The 16,885-nt window shown below is 54.2% G+C and overlaps 5 protein-coding genes across 5 annotated transcripts; 2 read left to right on the plus strand and 3 right to left on the minus strand.

Annotated features, from left to right (window-relative positions):
- Positions 1-75: 75 nt before the first annotated feature.
- Positions 76-681, plus strand: N7474_007150 (DNL-type zinc finger protein; the record flags this gene model as incomplete). Its single annotated transcript, XM_057198560.1, has 1 exon — positions 76-681. The coding sequence occupies one exon, from the start codon at positions 76-78 to the stop codon at positions 679-681; it is 606 nt and encodes a 201-aa protein (XP_057052000.1).
- A 351-nt stretch (positions 682-1,032) lies between these two features.
- On the minus strand, positions 1,033-8,897 carry N7474_007151 (uncharacterized protein; the record flags this gene model as incomplete). The annotated part of the gene is made up of 2 exons (XM_057198561.1): positions 1,033-4,473; positions 4,527-8,897. 2 exons carry the CDS (start codon positions 8,895-8,897, stop codon positions 1,033-1,035), a joined length of 7,812 nt encoding a protein of 2,603 aa, XP_057052001.1.
- Positions 8,898-9,116: 219 nt separating this feature from the next.
- N7474_007152 (CwfJ domain protein) lies at positions 9,117-10,863 on the plus strand (the record flags this gene model as incomplete). Its single annotated transcript, XM_057198562.1, has 2 exons — positions 9,117-9,130; positions 9,186-10,863. 2 exons carry the CDS (start codon positions 9,117-9,119, stop codon positions 10,861-10,863), a joined length of 1,692 nt encoding a protein of 563 aa, XP_057052002.1.
- Positions 10,864-11,449: 586 nt separating this feature from the next.
- Positions 11,450-12,883, minus strand: N7474_007153 (uncharacterized protein; the record flags this gene model as incomplete). The annotated part of the gene is made up of 1 exon (XM_057198563.1): positions 11,450-12,883. The coding sequence occupies one exon, from the start codon at positions 12,881-12,883 to the stop codon at positions 11,450-11,452; it is 1,434 nt and encodes a 477-aa protein (XP_057052003.1).
- Positions 12,884-14,492: 1,609 nt separating this feature from the next.
- Positions 14,493-16,318, minus strand: nimT (putative tyrosine protein phosphatase MIH1; the record flags this gene model as incomplete). Its single annotated transcript, XM_057198564.1, has 4 exons — positions 14,493-15,609; positions 15,667-15,886; positions 15,946-16,013; positions 16,074-16,318. The coding sequence occupies 4 exons, from the start codon at positions 16,316-16,318 to the stop codon at positions 14,493-14,495; spliced, it is 1,650 nt and encodes a 549-aa protein (XP_057052004.1).
- Between the last annotated feature and the right edge of the window lie 567 nt (positions 16,319-16,885).

Raw genomic sequence — 16,885 nt, forward strand, 5'->3', positions numbered from 1 at the left:
CCATTTTCCGTCCCGGCTGGTCTTTCTTCACTCTTTCCGCCTCAACTCTACAACCTCCTACTTCTACCATCCACAATGCTCTCCATGCGCTCTCTATTGCAGGCCATGCGCCCTGCCCACACTGTCTTTACTCGACACACCACTCGCATGCCCTCGCGCCTTATCTCAACACAGCTTTTCGCTCCTTCTCGTTCACAAATCCCTACCCTCTATCAGCGCAACCTTACACCTTCAATAACTCTCCGCCAAAACTCAACTACCACCCCATCAAAACCTCTTACCGACCGCCCCGAAACCCAAGATCAAGAGGGTGAAAAGAACAACGAGGATCGCCGCAAGGAGGAAGAAGCCTACCGCATCGTGTTTACTTGCAAGCCATGCAGCCACCGCTCCTCGCACCGCATGTCCAAGCAGGGCTACCACCGCGGCACGGTGCTCATCCAGTGTCCCTCATGCGACTCGCGCCACGTTATCAGCGATCACTTGGGCATCTTCTTTGATCAGAGCACCACACTGGAAGATCTCTTGCAGCAGAGGGGCCAGGTGGTCACGCGCGGCCATACAGATGGCAATATGGAGTTCTGGGAGGATGGGACGGTGAAGAGGGTTGACGAGGAGGGGATTCCGCAGCCTCTGGAGTCGGAGCAGGAGACGCCTTCGGAGGAGCCAAAGTCGTCTTAAGACCGTGCTGTGCTTGGTATATATAGATCTTGGTGTTTCGTCCCGGTGCAGCAGACACAGCCGGTCGATCCGGTCAACTCTGTCTCGGGGCTTGTTACTACTCTCCACTCTCGACATGGCAGGATCCAGTGGCATCGATGAGTTAGACAAAAGGGTACCATCTGGGTCAAGCGTTGCCTTGTCTTGACCAAACATAATATGTAACAATAGCATTAGAAAGGAAACTTGTACAATAGACATCGAAATCGATCTTTCAGTCACTATATACAATGAGTGTTTGACATGACCTATAAATTTTGTCCACCAAAACGCCATCCAGATAAAATAATATGGAAAACCCGTGCTCTTCCTTTACCATCCACGTCTCTTTCCTCGGTGCTCCAGCCCCTTCTCGCGGCGTACGTCCCTCTTCCGTTCATTCCTCCTCTGCTTATCACGACCGTACCGCTCAGGATCAGCAACAGCCTCAATGCGTCGCTTGACACGTCTTCCTTCACGGCGCTCCTTGATAGTTTCCTGCACGCGGGACATCTGAGCGATGTACTCGGTCGTGCCAAGCTTCTTCTGCAACAGGTCCAGGGCCTCATGGCAGTTGGAAACAAGACCCTTGTACGTGTTCTGGAAGGACTCGTCTGATGACCGTGGAGCAGGAATGGATGAATCGGTCAGATGCTGCAGTGGAAGTAAGATGACGGTGAGAGACGGGCGGATGTGCTCTGCGTCAAGGTGGCGGGCCAGCGCAGCGAGGAGAGCAATCGATGCGGTTTTAGGGATGAGAGCGTCTGGCCGTCGAGAAATCACTTCGCGGCGCAGGAGCGAGGAGATCTGGCGGAAAATGTAGTGAATGGCGGATCTGGTACTGCTTGAGGCATCATTGTGCTCGCCGTTGGTTGGTGCCCCATCCTCAGCTTCGCTATCGGCACCCTCGTCTGCATCTTCCTCCTCGGCTTCAGAGTCGGCATTGTCAGCTTCCGTCTTGGGGATTTCTAGACCGTTCTGTGCACAGCATCGGCCTAGGAAGACGAGATTGCGCACGCTCTGCATCGCCAGCTCTTCGGTGATACCCGGCGTGCGTAGGCAGCGAAGACTGCCACGGAGCAGCTGGAGCATTGCATCTTTGTCGAGAACCAAGCCCGAACTTCCCGTTAGAGGAATTGCGCTGTATCCCTCGGCTGCGTTCGTCTTGGCGATGTCGGCCAGCCACATGCCGATGAGATTCGCGGCACAGGTCTTGACCCATGCGTGAGGGAAGAAGAGACATTCCCGGACCAAGGCCCAAATAGATGCACACTCGGGGCTCAGGGCAAGCGCAGGGACTGTTTTGCAGAGTTTCGTGAAAAGCTGCGCGGCATAATACAGTGCCTCCCAGCTGCCTGATTCGTGGTCTTCGAGGAGTGGCTGCATCAGGTTCGGGAGGATGCCGACGACAAAGCGAGCTTCCTTCTCTTTGACGGTTTCTTCAACTTCAAAGTAAACTCGCATGGCCTGTAGACCAACATTGTTCAGGGCTAGGTTATCCGTTTGCTCCAGCCATGACCGGATCGGCGTGAGAATAGTCTTCATCTGCTCCCGATCTGCTCGGCTGTAGAATTGACCAAGCAATGCACCTGCCAGCTCACGGCATTCTGAAGAATCGTCGTTGGCCATGGCGAGCACGATAGGCAGGAAGAAGGTGCTGATGATATCCTGGGCCAGCTCTGGGCCGGTCTTTGAAAGAAGCAAGTTGATGGCCTCCAAAACTGACTGGCGCCCTTCCTGGTGCTTGTACTCAAGGTTCTTGGCAAGGAAACCAAGCTGTTTCGTCCACCGGTTCTTGGCCTGCGGGTACTCGATCAGGAAGTGAATATAAACGCCTCGCGCGAGATCCCGTGCAGAACGAGTCTGGTTGGTGACCATCATGGTTGCGATGTTGTCCACGAGTTCATACATCTCCGGCACGACGAGCTTGCGAGACATTACGGCTCGAATGAAATTGAAGGTTATACCTTGTCGGTCTGGTTCTTCAATGTCCGATGTCAGGCGCTGGAGAAGATAGGCAAGGTGCCCATCTCGGAGCTTTGTGTCCTTTCGTTCGCGCAACATGGCCGAAATCAATTTCAGCGAGGCTTGCGCTGCTTCGGTGTTCGTACTGGGCGACTCCTTAACCATTTTCACAGCCTCGGTGAAATAAACGTGAGAGTTCTGGTCGATCTCGGGCAGCGGGAGCTTGATGATTGTAGACAACAGCCGCAGAGCAGAAATTTTGACTTCTTCCTGGGCCTGGACAAGGGCATCGCCGATGATCGGTATGAAACCCGACAGGTTTGTTGCCACCAACAGAGAATTGTACTTGTTGAGGATCGCGCGCAGGACATCGAGACCGAATCGAGTCAGTTTGTACGCGTGAGAAGAGGTCGTGCCTCGTTTCTCGCCTCTCTTTGCTCCCTGCAGTCTAACCAAGAACCGCTCCTCCGACTCGGACTTCGGCTTAGCCTGGCTGTCACTTGCAGTAGGATCGCGGTAGGACTCCTTGATGACTTCGTAACAGAACATCAGCAGGTCACGGCTTTCGGCGCCAGGGTTTCTCAGGAGACCAATGCCAATTCGCCTCATAAGCTCATCGAGCTTCTTTACAATGTTCGAGTTGAGCTTCTCCCGCAGAAGTGCCTGCAGTGGTCGGACGAGATTGGCTAGGTGTCGGACAGTGGCGTTCTTGGCAAGAAGCTCCATAGAGTCGAAACTCTTGCTGCTCTTCACTTCCACCATCTTGCTGACGTAGCCTTCTGCGTCCTTTTCCTGGCCGACGGTGCCGAAGATATCGTCCATCACGACTGCGACGAGATCTCCCAGGCAATAATCCAAGTCACCCTGCTTGAAGTGATCGGTAGTCACTACAAGCATGGAGTGGACCGTAAAAGACAGAACATGAAGCTGGTACCCACGAGCAAGAGTATTCCGCAGTTCTTTCAGGATGTAGCCGAAGTATTCCGGGCCCAGCAGGATGGCAACGTCGTTGAGTGTCTTTCGTGCCGTGTCTCGCGAGTCTTGTGCTCGACTTTTGAGGATACTGCAAACATCCAGGAGGACAGGAGGCAGGCGAATAGTCATATCTGCCTCGGGCAGAATCTTGAGCAGCTTGATTGTGGTGACTGCAGCAGGCAAACGCAAGCTCATTTCCGTCTCCTGCTTGTGATGGATGAAGCTGGTCAGGAAAGGGATGAAGTTGGTGGTCAGCTCCGTCGTGACCTTTGTGAAGGATGGAATGGTTCTGGCAAGGGTGCACATGGCCGGCGTGGAAATCTCCATCTCGTCAGTGTCATCGCCTTCGGCCTGGGGCTCGGCCGCCTTCTTTCGATCCATCGCGCTGGATAACGCGTCAGACATCCGACCCAGAAGTCTGAGAATGTTCTTCTCCATTTCGGGCTTGCTCTGCATGTAACTGCGATACCTCCGGAAATTGGCCCGGAACTGGTTCCAATCCAGCCATTCTGCAAGGGCACCAATTGTGGCAACGGCTTCAGCAATCAAGTTGTGAGCGTTCTCGTCCTCGGCCTCATCAAATACAAAATGTTCAACTAGGGGAACAAAAATGGAGCCCAAGTTGGCAGACTGAATCTCTCCTTTGGCGACCTCACCAGCGAGACGCCGCAAAGCTCGGAGTCGACGATGCTGCTGAATGTGTAGAATGTTATTGAAGAAAGAGGCTTCATCATCATCGCCGACAAGCAGCACATGCATATCCTGGACGGACGGCCTGGTAGGGTTCGATTTGACAAAGTACCCCAGAACAGAGACGAACTCGGAGCGAATAAGCTCGGATTTTGCCGCAGGCCGTACTGCAGTGAAGGAAGGAAGACGTTATTCACAAGGGCCTCAAAGTCTTCAGACTCTGTTTCGGTGGCTGCCTTATCAATAAAGCGTTTCAGGCTGAAAGAGGCGCTGGATCTGACAGCAAGCTCCTCTTCATCTTTGACATGGAAGAGCATGTTGTACAAAAGAGGCCGCCACTGCTTGGCACTAAATGTTTGAGCCAGATCTTCGTTGATTTTTGTGAAGGCCTGCAAGCGCCGCTCATAGTCGGGCTCAAGCTTCTTGCTGGAACGAGAGTTCAGATCGGCGCACAGTTCAGCAACTTCTGCCAGCTGTTGGTCGTGGGTGGCAAGAGCAGAGAAGACCCTTGCGAGCACCTCTCTGTTTGCGTCGTCCTTGAAATAGTCGAACATAGAAGATACTGCTTCGAAGACCTGTTGAGAAAGCTGGGCATCCTCTTCCGGCTTGTATAAAGGCAAGAAGTGTTCGAGAATCCGTAGCAGACCAGATTTAGTCCTTGGGCTGACACGGTCTGGAGGCTGTCGAAGTAGATACGTCGCTATGCTGATCAAGCTGGACGTCTCTCCAGAAGACTCAACGCATGGTGCGATCAGAGACAAGGCATTGACTCCGGCAAACAGAACAGGCTTCGAGGGACCTCTCTTGAGCACACGACCAAGGTGGGAGAGGGCATTTTCCAAGTAAGGAGAGAGAACTTCAGATCGAATCTGTTCGGGTGAGAAGTCAGGCATCTCCTCCTCTTCTTCCAACTTCTTGCCGGTAGACAGGTCGACCAAAGGCACGAGGATTTCATCCAGGACGTAAATTTTGACTTCGTCGCGAGCAGACTCAACTCCAAGGCAGTCGATCACCTTAGTCAAGACCTGGTTGTTGTGTTGCACCAGGTACCAGGCAGACCTCGGAGCAGAAGCCCAGGTATGGAACAGTCGATGAAGCCCTGATACACCTTGAGCTGTCTCAATTGGGAATTGATCGAGTCTGTCGCTGATCATCTCGTCAAAAAGGATACGAACGAAGGGTGTCCAGTCCCGCTCGGTCGTAATGGAGAAGACCAGGTTGAGACAGCGGATACAGGTCTGGCGAATGCTCTGGTAGACGGTCAAAAGACGTTCGTCTTGACGATCCACATAAAGCGAGCTGTTCTCATCGTAAATTGCTCGGCATGCTCGCACCAGACAATAGACAATAACATGCATCGTCTGTGGCGCATAAGGTATCATGCGGGTCTGGAGGGTATCAAAGACCGTATCAATCATCTTGAGCAGACCCAATTGCCTTCGAGGGCTAGTCAGTTCCTCTGAGAAGACACTCAAGTCAGTCTTGCCATCCTTGACGACATGGACATCCGCGAGAGGGCCAAAGGAGAGTCGCATGAAAAGGCCAAACTCCTCTTCAGAAAGGTGCGATAAAGTCCGAAGAATTGCCTTGCGTCTTCCAGATTGGCCAGCTTGACCCGCACTCGCTTTTGAAATCATCCGGCCGTACAGAAGGCGAAGAAGTACAGGCAGCAGAATGGGCCGGTGTTCTTGTTCGATTAGACTGTCTTCGCCGACACGCACGAAGACCGCAAGTTCATCCTTAAATCTGGCTTCATCCAGAATGTTGAGAAGATTCTCCTGATATGGTAGGATATGGGGTGATTTCCAGGTGAAAAGTGCCTTGAGCGCAGCTTTCTGGGTCTCCGAGTTTCCATGACACAGGAGCTCCAGCACAGCGTCGTGAACCTCGGAGGCTTTGTACAAAACTTTAGGGTTCAGGAATTGCCCGAACAAAGTAAGCATCGCCACTCGATCACGGAAACCCCATCGGATTGGAGCGTTATCTGAATCGGCGTCTTCACCAATGGGCGGGACGTCATCCTGGTCATCACGCAATGCCCACGACAAGAACAGGGGCACAATTTGGCGGGATCGCTTCTCAGCCACGCTCGGAGCGGCGATGAGAACACGCAACGCATGAGAACGAGGCGAAGCGGGAAGCAAATCTGCAAGACAGTGTTCTTGCTTGAACTGTTCCGACAAGAGGCCCTGGGGATCTTTAGTTGCCTTGAGGTTGGTAGAAAAGGTTTTTTCAACCTGGACGACATTGTGGCATTGGAAGTGACTAGAGACGAAGGTATTCTCGTTACCGTCCGTCTTGTCACTCGTTGCGCCAGAGTCCCGCTCCTGAAGCCACTGGATGGATAAGTCTGAGACGATCTTCTCACCCTCTGCGTGTTCACTGATGGTCTTCAAGGCGGCAGCAGAGTCGTCCCACAATGGTCCCAATTTCTTGGAGAAGAGGCCGAAACAAAAGTAAGGAATCAGACGGGCCATCCACTTGCGAGAGGCAATCTGCGGATAAAGGAGTGCGAGTTTCCGGATATGCATGGAAATGGTTCTGGCGCTCTGCAGGGTAAGCGGACTCTCTTCAATCTCAATAGCCAGATCGATGGGAGATGCATCTTCCTTGACGACACGGCTTATTAACTTGCGCAATATTTGGAGAGAGACCAGCCTCAGCCTATGCGATGGGCTGGCCAGGTTGACTATCAACTTGTGGGCGAAGTCATCGAGCATGGAATTCTCCAGGTTGGTGGATTCCGGGCAAGAAGAGATGAATGCCAGCACACCCTCCAGAAACAGAGGGAGACGGGAAAAGGTCACGGCAGTGGTGAGGATCGACCCCCAAAGACTCGAGTCCAGTTGGCCTGATTGCGTAGCGAGTTCAACATAAGTTTTGAATCCCTGACCAACGTAGAATATCAAACCGTTGGTCTCTTTACTGGAAGCAGCGTCTTGGAAAGCAGAAGAAACATTGTGATGCAACTTGTGTACCATTGCAGACGAAGCAGCTGAGTCTGTGAATAAGCCGATAGACTTTGGAAGCTTCACAAAGGCATTCAGAACGAAATCGTTTGTAACTGGGTAATCCAGCGAGTCCTGAACATGACCCTTCAAGGCATTCGGGCACGAAATGTACCCAGGTTTCGAGGCTTCGGAGGTGATGCAACCAGTCTGGCTCAAACGAAGCAGGGTCAGGCATGTTTCCCACTCTCTTAATTGCCACGACGAATTTATGAACTTCTGGAAATACGGCAGAAGAAGGCTCTGAAACCGCTCCGACCCCCACTCCGAGAAAGTGTTGCAAAAGAACAAGAAGTATGCCGAGAGCGGGCCGGTGGACACCAGGTCCATGAGAGAACGCAAAAATGGCAGCATCTCGTCCATCGGGGACAATTGCAATGCATATGCAACAGTCGCGAGTATTCCGGGGATCGTGTCGGGGTGTGTTTCAGTCGACGCCGACACCTGTTGGAGCAGGGACACCAAAACCTCGTGGACGGACTTCCAGTCCTTTACTCTGACTCCCTTTCGAGTTGCCACGCACAAGAAAACCAAGCGGCAGCACTCTGGAAGATTGGGATTCTTGCCGCCCTTGGAACGACCAGCAATATAGGCTGTAATCGTGTCGAGAACAGGCCCAAACGTGTCGGGAGTAGTGTGGTGAATGATGCCGATCACCACCCCATACGCAACTTCTGCGGGTTCCCTATGCTGCTCCTTGGTAGGCGGAAGCTTGTCCAAAATGCAACGAAGGATATCGGTCGCATTGGAGTGAAGGCCATTGTTGACACCCTTCATGGCATCGGCGAACATAGCCATCAAGCCTTCCCGGTAGTCCTCAACATTTTTGGAATCGTCGGCCGCTTTCGAGATATCGTCAAAGAGGAAAGTCACGGCATTTTCGAGGGGCGCTTTGTTCTTGTAGTAAACAAGGCCGGCTTTCCGAATGAGAAAGGACATCGATTCGGCCGCAAAGCGAGCCACGAACGGCTTCTGGCGCTCCTTGCCCAGATAAGGAGTCATTATCCCCAGCAGTTGCCGTAGGTCGGGAACCAACAAGCGTGAGAGAAACTTGAAAATCCATGCCAGGCAACTGAAACTCCACTCCACCACCTCAATGTCCTGGTGCGTCGCTGCAACGGACGCCACCAGAGTCACGGCCGCGGCGAAATGTTTTTCGAACCGAACGCCAAGGTCTCTGGCAAACTGCGCGAGCAGACTCAACAGTGGCTCCATGCAAAGCTGGTCCCTCTTCTCGATATATTCCACCAGCAGGCCCATAATTTTCTCTTCGTGGTGAACGATCTGCGCAAGGCTTTCAGAGAGGGGGTTGACGCGGCGTGTGAACTGGGTGAAGTTGTCGGACAAGTTCATTTCCGCCCAGTGGTCGAGCGCCGACCGGAAATAGGAGGAGGTCTCTTCATCGTCGTCGCCGAAGCTGGCGCGGCGCACGCGGTGAATCGGGTCGATCTTGAGCTTTGCGATGCGCTGTGAAAAGCCCTCAAATCGATGAGATTTGGTAGTTTCGGTGCCCTTCTTCAGGCGCCTGACGGGCTTAACCCGCATACCTGGCGCTACCATGGTGGGATATACGCGCAGCACCGAGGGCAAGAAGGTGTTGCTCTTTTTCAAATGGCTCCCGCTATACAAAAAAGTTGACCGGACATACGTTGCTCCGATATCAGTTGGCGCTAGTCCATATATGGCTAGTGCTGTCACGTGCAGATAATGGCCCAAGCTCCTCGAGAATATGAATCTCGTGATCGGCTGCAAGAGACCATTGAATCTCAGCCATCGATCATGTCGTGCAAGATGTACGTCCCCCCAGTGCTTTCAAATCTCCCCTGCGAATGCTAATTTGAGTCACAGTGTGGTTATTGGGAGCGCGGACTGCCACTTGCGCGCAGTATTCACCAAGCTCGCCAAACTCCACTTGAAGCAGAACTTCTCGTTCGCCATCGTCGTCGGCGACCTGTTCGGCGATTGCTCAACAGAGAATGAGCTCGACGAGATTACCGCTTTACTCCATGGCAACATCAGCGTACCCCTCCCCACCTACTTCACATTAGGAAATCGAGCACTACCCACCCGGATAGTCGAGCAGATCGAGGCGCATGACGAGGTGTGCCCGAACTTGTACTTCCTGGGCAAGCGCGGGGTTCTCAAAACCTCCGAGGGAGTGCGGATTGCGGCACTGGGTGGCAGATTCGAAGAAACAGAAGCTCACACCAAGCCGCAGAGCAATGCGAGCGGCAAATTCCAGCCCACGTACGGTGAAGCGGATGCGCGCGCTCTCTTCGGTACGCATAGCGCGGACATCCTGGTCACAAATCAATGGCCCAAGGGCATCCGCGCGGGCTCCAAGGTCGCCGTCCCCGAGGACAAGAGCGCCTTACCAACTGAAGTCCAATGCGTGGCGGATGTTTGTTCAACTCTGAAACCCCGCTACCACCTCTCCCCAACAGACGGCTTCTTCTACGAGCGAGAACCGTTCTTCCACATGCCGACAGAAGATGAACCCGACGCCAAACCACTCACCCGCTTCATCGGAATGGCCTCATATGCCTCGAAGCAAAAGTGGATGTACGCCTTCACCTTAGATCCCAAAGCTGCACCGGCATTCACCGTTCCCACGGGAGCAACGGCCTCGCCTCTACCAGCTGCGCAAACCAAGCGCAAACAACTCCCACACCAGCACGAGTCATTCCAGCGCTTCGCCGCGTCCGAAGATGGCCGGCATCAAAACAGACATCCCCGCAAACGACAGCAGCGACAGCCACCCCCCGGCCCAGACCAGTGTTTCTTCTGCCTCTCCAACCCCAGCATCGCAACCCACCTCATCACCTCCATCGGCAACGAAAGCTACCTCACAACGGCCAAGGGCCCCCTCCCTACTCTCAAAACTTTCCCATCTCTGGGCTTCCCAGGCCACATGCTCATCATCCCGTTCACGCACACGCCCACCCTGGGTCTCATCCCAGACCCAGAGTCCCGCTCCAACACCTACTCCGAAATGCAGCGCTACCGCACCGCATTACACACCATGGTCTCCGACCGCTCCGACCGCTCCCTGGGCGCCGTCACCTGGGAAGTCAGCCGCGCTCACGGCATCCACGTACACTGGCAATGGATGCCCGTGCCCGCGGACCTAATCCACCGGGGACTCGTGGAAGCTGCCTTCAAAGTCGAAGCCGAGAATCTAAGCTATCCACGCTTCGAAGGCCAGGCGTCCGCGGATGCTCCCGAAAACGAACCGGGCGACTTCTTCCGCGTCCGCATCTGGAGTCCGTCTTCTCCCTCCTCCTCTTCTGCAGAAGAATCAAAAGAGCCATCGTCATCAGCCGGTTCAGAAAAGACTCTTCTCCTTCCATTGACGCCGGAAACACGCTTCGATGTCCAATTCGGTCGCCGCGTTATGGCTAAGTTGCTTGAGTTGGAGAAGCGGATGGATTGGCGCGATGACGTGCAGTCTGTTGAGCAAGAGGAGACGGATGCGAATGTTTTCAAGGAGTCGTTCAAGAAGTATGATTTCTCATTGGAGGAGTGAATGAGTGTCATTTGGTCAATGGTCAAGTTTGGGAGGACTAGATCGTGGTTCTGGATAGTCGATGGATGTGTGAGAAAAGAGAGAGAGAGGTGAGATGAAATGAGATGATAATGGCGCCTCACAAAATACCTCTAGCTTAGGTATAGCTATACAAACAAAATCTAATGCGCATAACCAGGTCTACGAAGGCCACTTACGGAAGCAAGGCACTATTCATGCCAAGTCAATTTTCAGTCCTATCAAGAAAGACTAAGAAAATCAATGAGTGCAGCAGAGTCCAATAATACATCCCAATCAATCCATTGAACTATACACAAGGACAAGGCAAATAGATCATCATCAGACGGGAATCATCACAGAACCGAACCAAAGGCGCAAGTGCATGAATAATAAGTGAGTTGCTCAAGTAAAGTCCAGCTGCGCCTAGGATATGATAGTATGTATGGTAACAGGTACACAGAAAGTAAACGGCAAGAAAGTGACAGCCAAAAAAGTAAGTCAAGTCATGGTATCAGAAATAAAAATAAAACTACTCTCTTTGTCCGAAGGACCCCTCATGAATTTCAACCGAAATAAACATCTCAGGTTAGACATTGCGGTATGAGCCCGGCGCAGCATTCCGGCCACTCTGCAGCACAGTCGGGGTTCTGTTCGGTGGGGTCTCGGTCGAGGAGGCATTATACGCCGTGTACTGCTGAGTTGGCGGAGAGGGCAGGGGACCGGCCGGGGGCGGCGAAGGCGAAGGGAGGTTGGGTGACATGCCTCTGTACGGAGCTGCTGGCTGGGAGGTATAGGTGGGCGGGTACTGGCTCGCGCCGCCGATGGAGGGGGGCGCCGTGTGTCCCGGGCCGCCCATCTCCGAGGAGGGCGAGAAGGCCATTGGCACGGGGCTGTAGGTTGTTGGTGGTTTGTAGGCGCCCACGGGCGAAGGGGAGGTCACGGCGTGGGGGGCTGTCACGGCGTGGGGGGCCGTCATGGCGTGAAATTGGCCGTCATTACCGCCGTTATTATAATCGTCGTACGGCTGGTTGTGGTACGACTGCTGTTGCTGCTGCTGGGTGTCGTAAGGGTTGTGAGGCATGGCGCCATTAACCGGTGATGACATGCCACCGGGGGACCGGGGTCCGTAGGGATCTTGTTGTCCACCAAAGGCGGCATTCGGGCCTGGCGAGGCACGTCTGTAAGGATCTTGCTGTCCTCCGAAGGCGGCATTGGGGCCCGGTGAGGGGCGTCTATAGGGATCTTGCTGTCCGGGGAATGCGGCATTCGAGCCGGGCGAGCGGCGTCCGTACGGGTCGACGGCTGCGGGGGGAGACATGACTCCCGGCGAGCGACGGCCGTAGGGATCTTGCTGGCCGCCAAATGCAGCTGCGGGTCCAGGCGAGCGGCGACCGTAGGGGTCATTGGGGCCGTATCCTCTGTATGCAGACGACTCGCCTTGGTTGGCGGCGAGGGGAGGCGGGAAATCCGCGTACGCGACACCAGGCGACACCGAACCCTTGCGGTCCGGACCGTGGCCCTGCGGGTTCAATGGCTCCATCTCGACCTCATCGGCGTGGGCGTTGGGGTCCTCCACGTGCTTCTCGACAGCGCTGTCCCAGGTCGGCATGGCGGGCAGAGAATCCTCGTTGACCCTCGCAGACGGCTTGGAACTATCAAACCGCGCAGTCTGCACCTGGCCGCGGTATGCAGGCGGGGCAGGAGAGGGCTGGTAGGTCGGGTTTGCGCTCGGCAGCGGAGGCTGATGCAGCGGAGGCTCGTCGTAGTATTTGGGCTGCTTGTTTCTGCGCCGGCCGGAGGGACAGCAGCAGCCGCAGCAGGCGGTGCAGCATCGGTAGCCACAGCAGAGACAATTGATCACGCAGGCCAGGATGCACAGAATAATCACCGAGCCGACGATGATGCCCACGATGACGGGCCACTTGCAGTAGGTCTTGGACATGCACGTGTCCCAGCTAGACACGGAGGAGAAGTCGCTGGAAATATCGCGGGCCCATAATGGCCGAAGTGTTGGACTCATTGTGGCAGATAGATTGGAGGTGTAGATTTTATGCAGAGATTTGTAGAGGGTTTGCGACACCGGGGTTCACATCCCTTCCTCACGATCGCCACAAGTTCTGGTTTTTCCCGTACCAATCCAGCAGGCGCGGGGACGTGGCAGAAACGAGTGTACAGTAGGAATATCCTGGAGAATATGAACGACTGAAAAAGTGCGCGACAAGTGAGGTCCAACGAAAGAAGTACAGGTATCAGGATATCGGCTTATCCCGATAGGCTGGGCGGAAACGAGGGGCCGGACTCAGGCAGCAGGATAGCCGCTCAAGGAAGGCTGAGTCGGAAAGCGAGGCAGTGCCTGTTGCCAGAAATAACAACAGCGAGAGAACGAGAGACAAAGAACCACAAATAAATCAGGCAGACAGGCAAACAGGATCAGGCCAGCCCTACTGCGACGGGGGAGTTGACAGGAGAGAAAAAAAGCTGAAACACAGAGGGGGCTTCAGCACACTGAGCCTATCAGGGGTGTTGGGTCACGTGTCGTGTCCATCATCATTTCGGCTGGACAGTGAGAACTATACGAGGAGGAGAATACGAGGGACTAGACTGGATAGAATAAAGTATCATTCTGCTCACAAAGGGAAGCGTATCTGCACTCCGTCCAGCTCAGCCCATTAAACTAACTCCCTTTCTTCGTGTGTGGTTATGTACAGCTGCAATGTCCGTCGCGATGCATGCAAATTACATCCTCCGGGCCCGATGCGACAATGACTCCAGTGTCCAAATCAAACATTAACGTCGACAGGCGACAAATGCAGCATGCTGGTGATGGTAGTAGTTCCCCGCGTGAAACAGTAGAGCGCGACAGGGTAACTTGGTCTGTACAGAAAAGGGCGACAACGGCGGGATTAAAGGGCGGTAAATGCGAAAATCAGTGGTTGGAGTGAGAGAAAAGGAAGATGCCAGATGGTTGGGGCAGAATGTGGGGGGTTAATCGAAATCATCGTGGGCGGATCGGTCGTGGCGAAGCCCAGAAGAGAAGAAAAAAGAGAAGCCGCTGGGTATTAAGCCCAAAAATCATGCGGGTTTTGGAATCGAAATCAAACAAGGTCGTAGACATAGGAAACGAAAACAGTCTCGGGTCGGAAACTGGGTCATCAAAGGGTGTATCCCAGTGTCGGTCATTCAAATGACATGTGGGCCAGGTGATGGTGGCCACCACGCGAAGAGAAGTCAAGAAAAAACAAGGCACAGGCCCAATCGAGTCAACGGATCGTTGGTACTCGGCATGAGAGAAAAGTCGTCAAAGAACGAACGATATCAGAGTCGGATATCAAAAGAGATCGGAAAAGACATGACACTGTCAGTCCAAGCGCGAGCACTTCACGCGCTGAGCAGCTCCAGGCGACATGGGCGCAGCGGGCAAGCCGGCGCTAACGCTAAAGACAATCACTCCCAATGGTTGGGGGCGTCAATTCGTCTAGAATGACAAGCGAAAAAAAAAAGAAAATGCGAATGCATCAAACATCCACCAGAAAGGCAAGGGGGAAATGCCACAATCAAAACACCCGCTCCAAAAACATGATAAAAAATGATTCCGAGGCGCCATAGAGCAACGTCACCAGAGCATCCATTTAATAAGACAACATCCGGCGGCCTGGAGACCGAGTGGGAACAGGACTTGCGGAAAAGGGAGAGTCCAAGAAGCGATTCCGCTCATTACTGCCGAGCCGGCAGCGGCCAGTCGGGCTATCCTCCATCTGAGGGGAGTGCTGGCCAAAGGCGAATGTCTGGGCGCGGTTCAGCTTGGACCTTTGCTTGACCTTGCCCAGACCACGTTCGCACGCGAATTCGTGCTCCTTGGCGCTCATCTCAACGTAGTTCTGAGGGAAGCACAGAGCACGGTGCTCGGCAAAGAACGCGCTGTAGCCACCATCCAAGATGTACAGATCCGGGTAAGTGAGGTGCGGGTACGAGTCCACGTTGACGGCCCGGTCATGGTGACGGATGAACTTGGCCATGATGGGTGCCCGATGCGCCGAGTACTCGCAGTGCAGGATCAAAGCCGTCCGCGGCTTGGCGGCTTGGAAAAGCTCGCTGGCCAGCTTCTCCTTGTCGTTGTAGTTCAAGGCTCCATTGATGTGGCCACCCTCATATTCGTACTCAAACCGACAGTCAATAACCATGATCTGGTCGAATTGGTCGTTGAATTTTCCATCCATAACCTCCAACAGAACACTTTTTTCAATGCGAGGCAGAGAGTCCGCCTTATCCTCAGGGATGAAGCATGGCAGCTTGCAGCTGGGCGAACTCTGGATGTCACTGATGGACTGAAGGGGTGCATTTGTAGGTACCTTGGCCTGTTTTTCTGCCATGACGTCCGCAGGGTGCTCGAACATGCTCAACGAGCGCCGGCACTGCTTGCGGGGTCGCATCAAGGGGTGTGAAGGTTTACGGATGGAGTTGGGGGCCGGGGAGCCACTGCTACGAGCATGGTGAAATGGTGGCCGAAGCCGTGGAGGTGCCAGATGGGTGGACGGCTGGTTGCGAGAAGCCGGTCGTTCATGGGGAGGCGAGTCACCAAACATGTCCTCCAGCGAAGTCGACGTGCTCAACGACGTCTTGCCTGCCGCGGTGCCAAATCGAAATGGGGGCGCCTTGCTCTCGGGCGAAGGCTGATTCATCCCCAGCTGGAAGGATTGGGCCTTGCTTTTGGCGAGACTGGGCCGAGGGAAGGTAGGACGCTTTCGCCTGTAGGTTATTCACAGTTAGACCAAGGAACCCCTCGTAATCAACGGCATGTCTTACTCGAAAGGCTCCAGAGCTTCCATAGGCGATTCCTGCAAAGAACTCGGCACAGCCGAAGTTACCGGTGACTCCATGGGGGTGCCCTCCGGAGTAGGCGACTGCAGTCCGACCTCCGTGGTGATGATGTAGGCAGGTTTGTGCGGCAACGGAGACATTTCCATCACGTCCATAGCGGGGGCCGGGGATGAAGATGGCAGCGGAGGAGTGGTCATGACATTGTCTACTTATGATCCTCAATCAATGTGCTGCCTAGCAGTCATATCAAAGAAACGTGCTTACCCCATCCATTGGCTTGTCCAAGCATACTTGACGTGAACAAAGACCGTCGTGGCGTTGCCAATTGAGGGCTAGAGATAGTATCAGCCATTGTCTGCCCGATCAAACGGAACAAAGGCAGCCACACGCACCTTTGATCAATGTGGAAGTTCTGGGACAAGTCCGCCGCCAAACTCGCCGTCGGGGAAGACCCCCGAATGGGCTTCATGTTGAAGTAATCCGGGCCAGACTTCTTCATGGACAGGTCCTTGAAGTTGAAGCTATTGGCGCCGAATCCCCCCAACGACGGGTACGAGGTGGGACTATCGGTGCGAAAGCAGTGTCCAAACATGACCGAGGGAGGCTGCATGGCCGCCAACGGAGACGAGTGCTCCATGATGATATCGGAGACACAGTTGGGGGCGAATCACCGCTCCCCAGTGACCAAGCCAACGCTGTTCTACAAGTCCGCGGGTCTCCCAATACCGAATTCTTCCGTCACCAAGGCGTCCGGCAGACCAGAAACGAACCCAGGTCCCAGACCCTTCAACCGAAGAGTCTTGATCTCGCCAGGGGAAGTCTAAAGGATCATCGCCAGGTCCGGGGGGAGAACAGGGATGATGACAGGAGGGGAAGGTCGAGTTCCTCAGGTGCTCACTCTCGCGGGGGCCGAGAGCTAGGAAGGCGGCGGGGAGGTCGAGGGGGAGGTGGGTGGGACGGAGAATTGGTGGTGGAGGAACAAAGGTGGAGGAAGAACGAGGCACTTGAACTCCGCAAGAGGATAGTTAAGAGAAGAATGAGAAGAACACGAGAGAGAAAAGAGGTCGTGAAGCTGAAGGGATGGCTGTTGCAATGGCAACGCCGAGTGGGGAGGATCTCCAGATTACAGACAATCGTCACGATCCGGTATGGTCGTACTACGGTCACGGTACTATTGAGGTACCTGCCGGGCCTGCCTATCCAT

This window comes from Penicillium riverlandense (assembly GCF_028828495.1).
Source record: "Penicillium riverlandense strain IBT 135883 chromosome Unknown utg000006l_segment0_segment0, whole genome shotgun sequence".
Classification (NCBI taxonomy): Eukaryota; Fungi; Ascomycota; class Eurotiomycetes; order Eurotiales; family Aspergillaceae; genus Penicillium; species Penicillium riverlandense.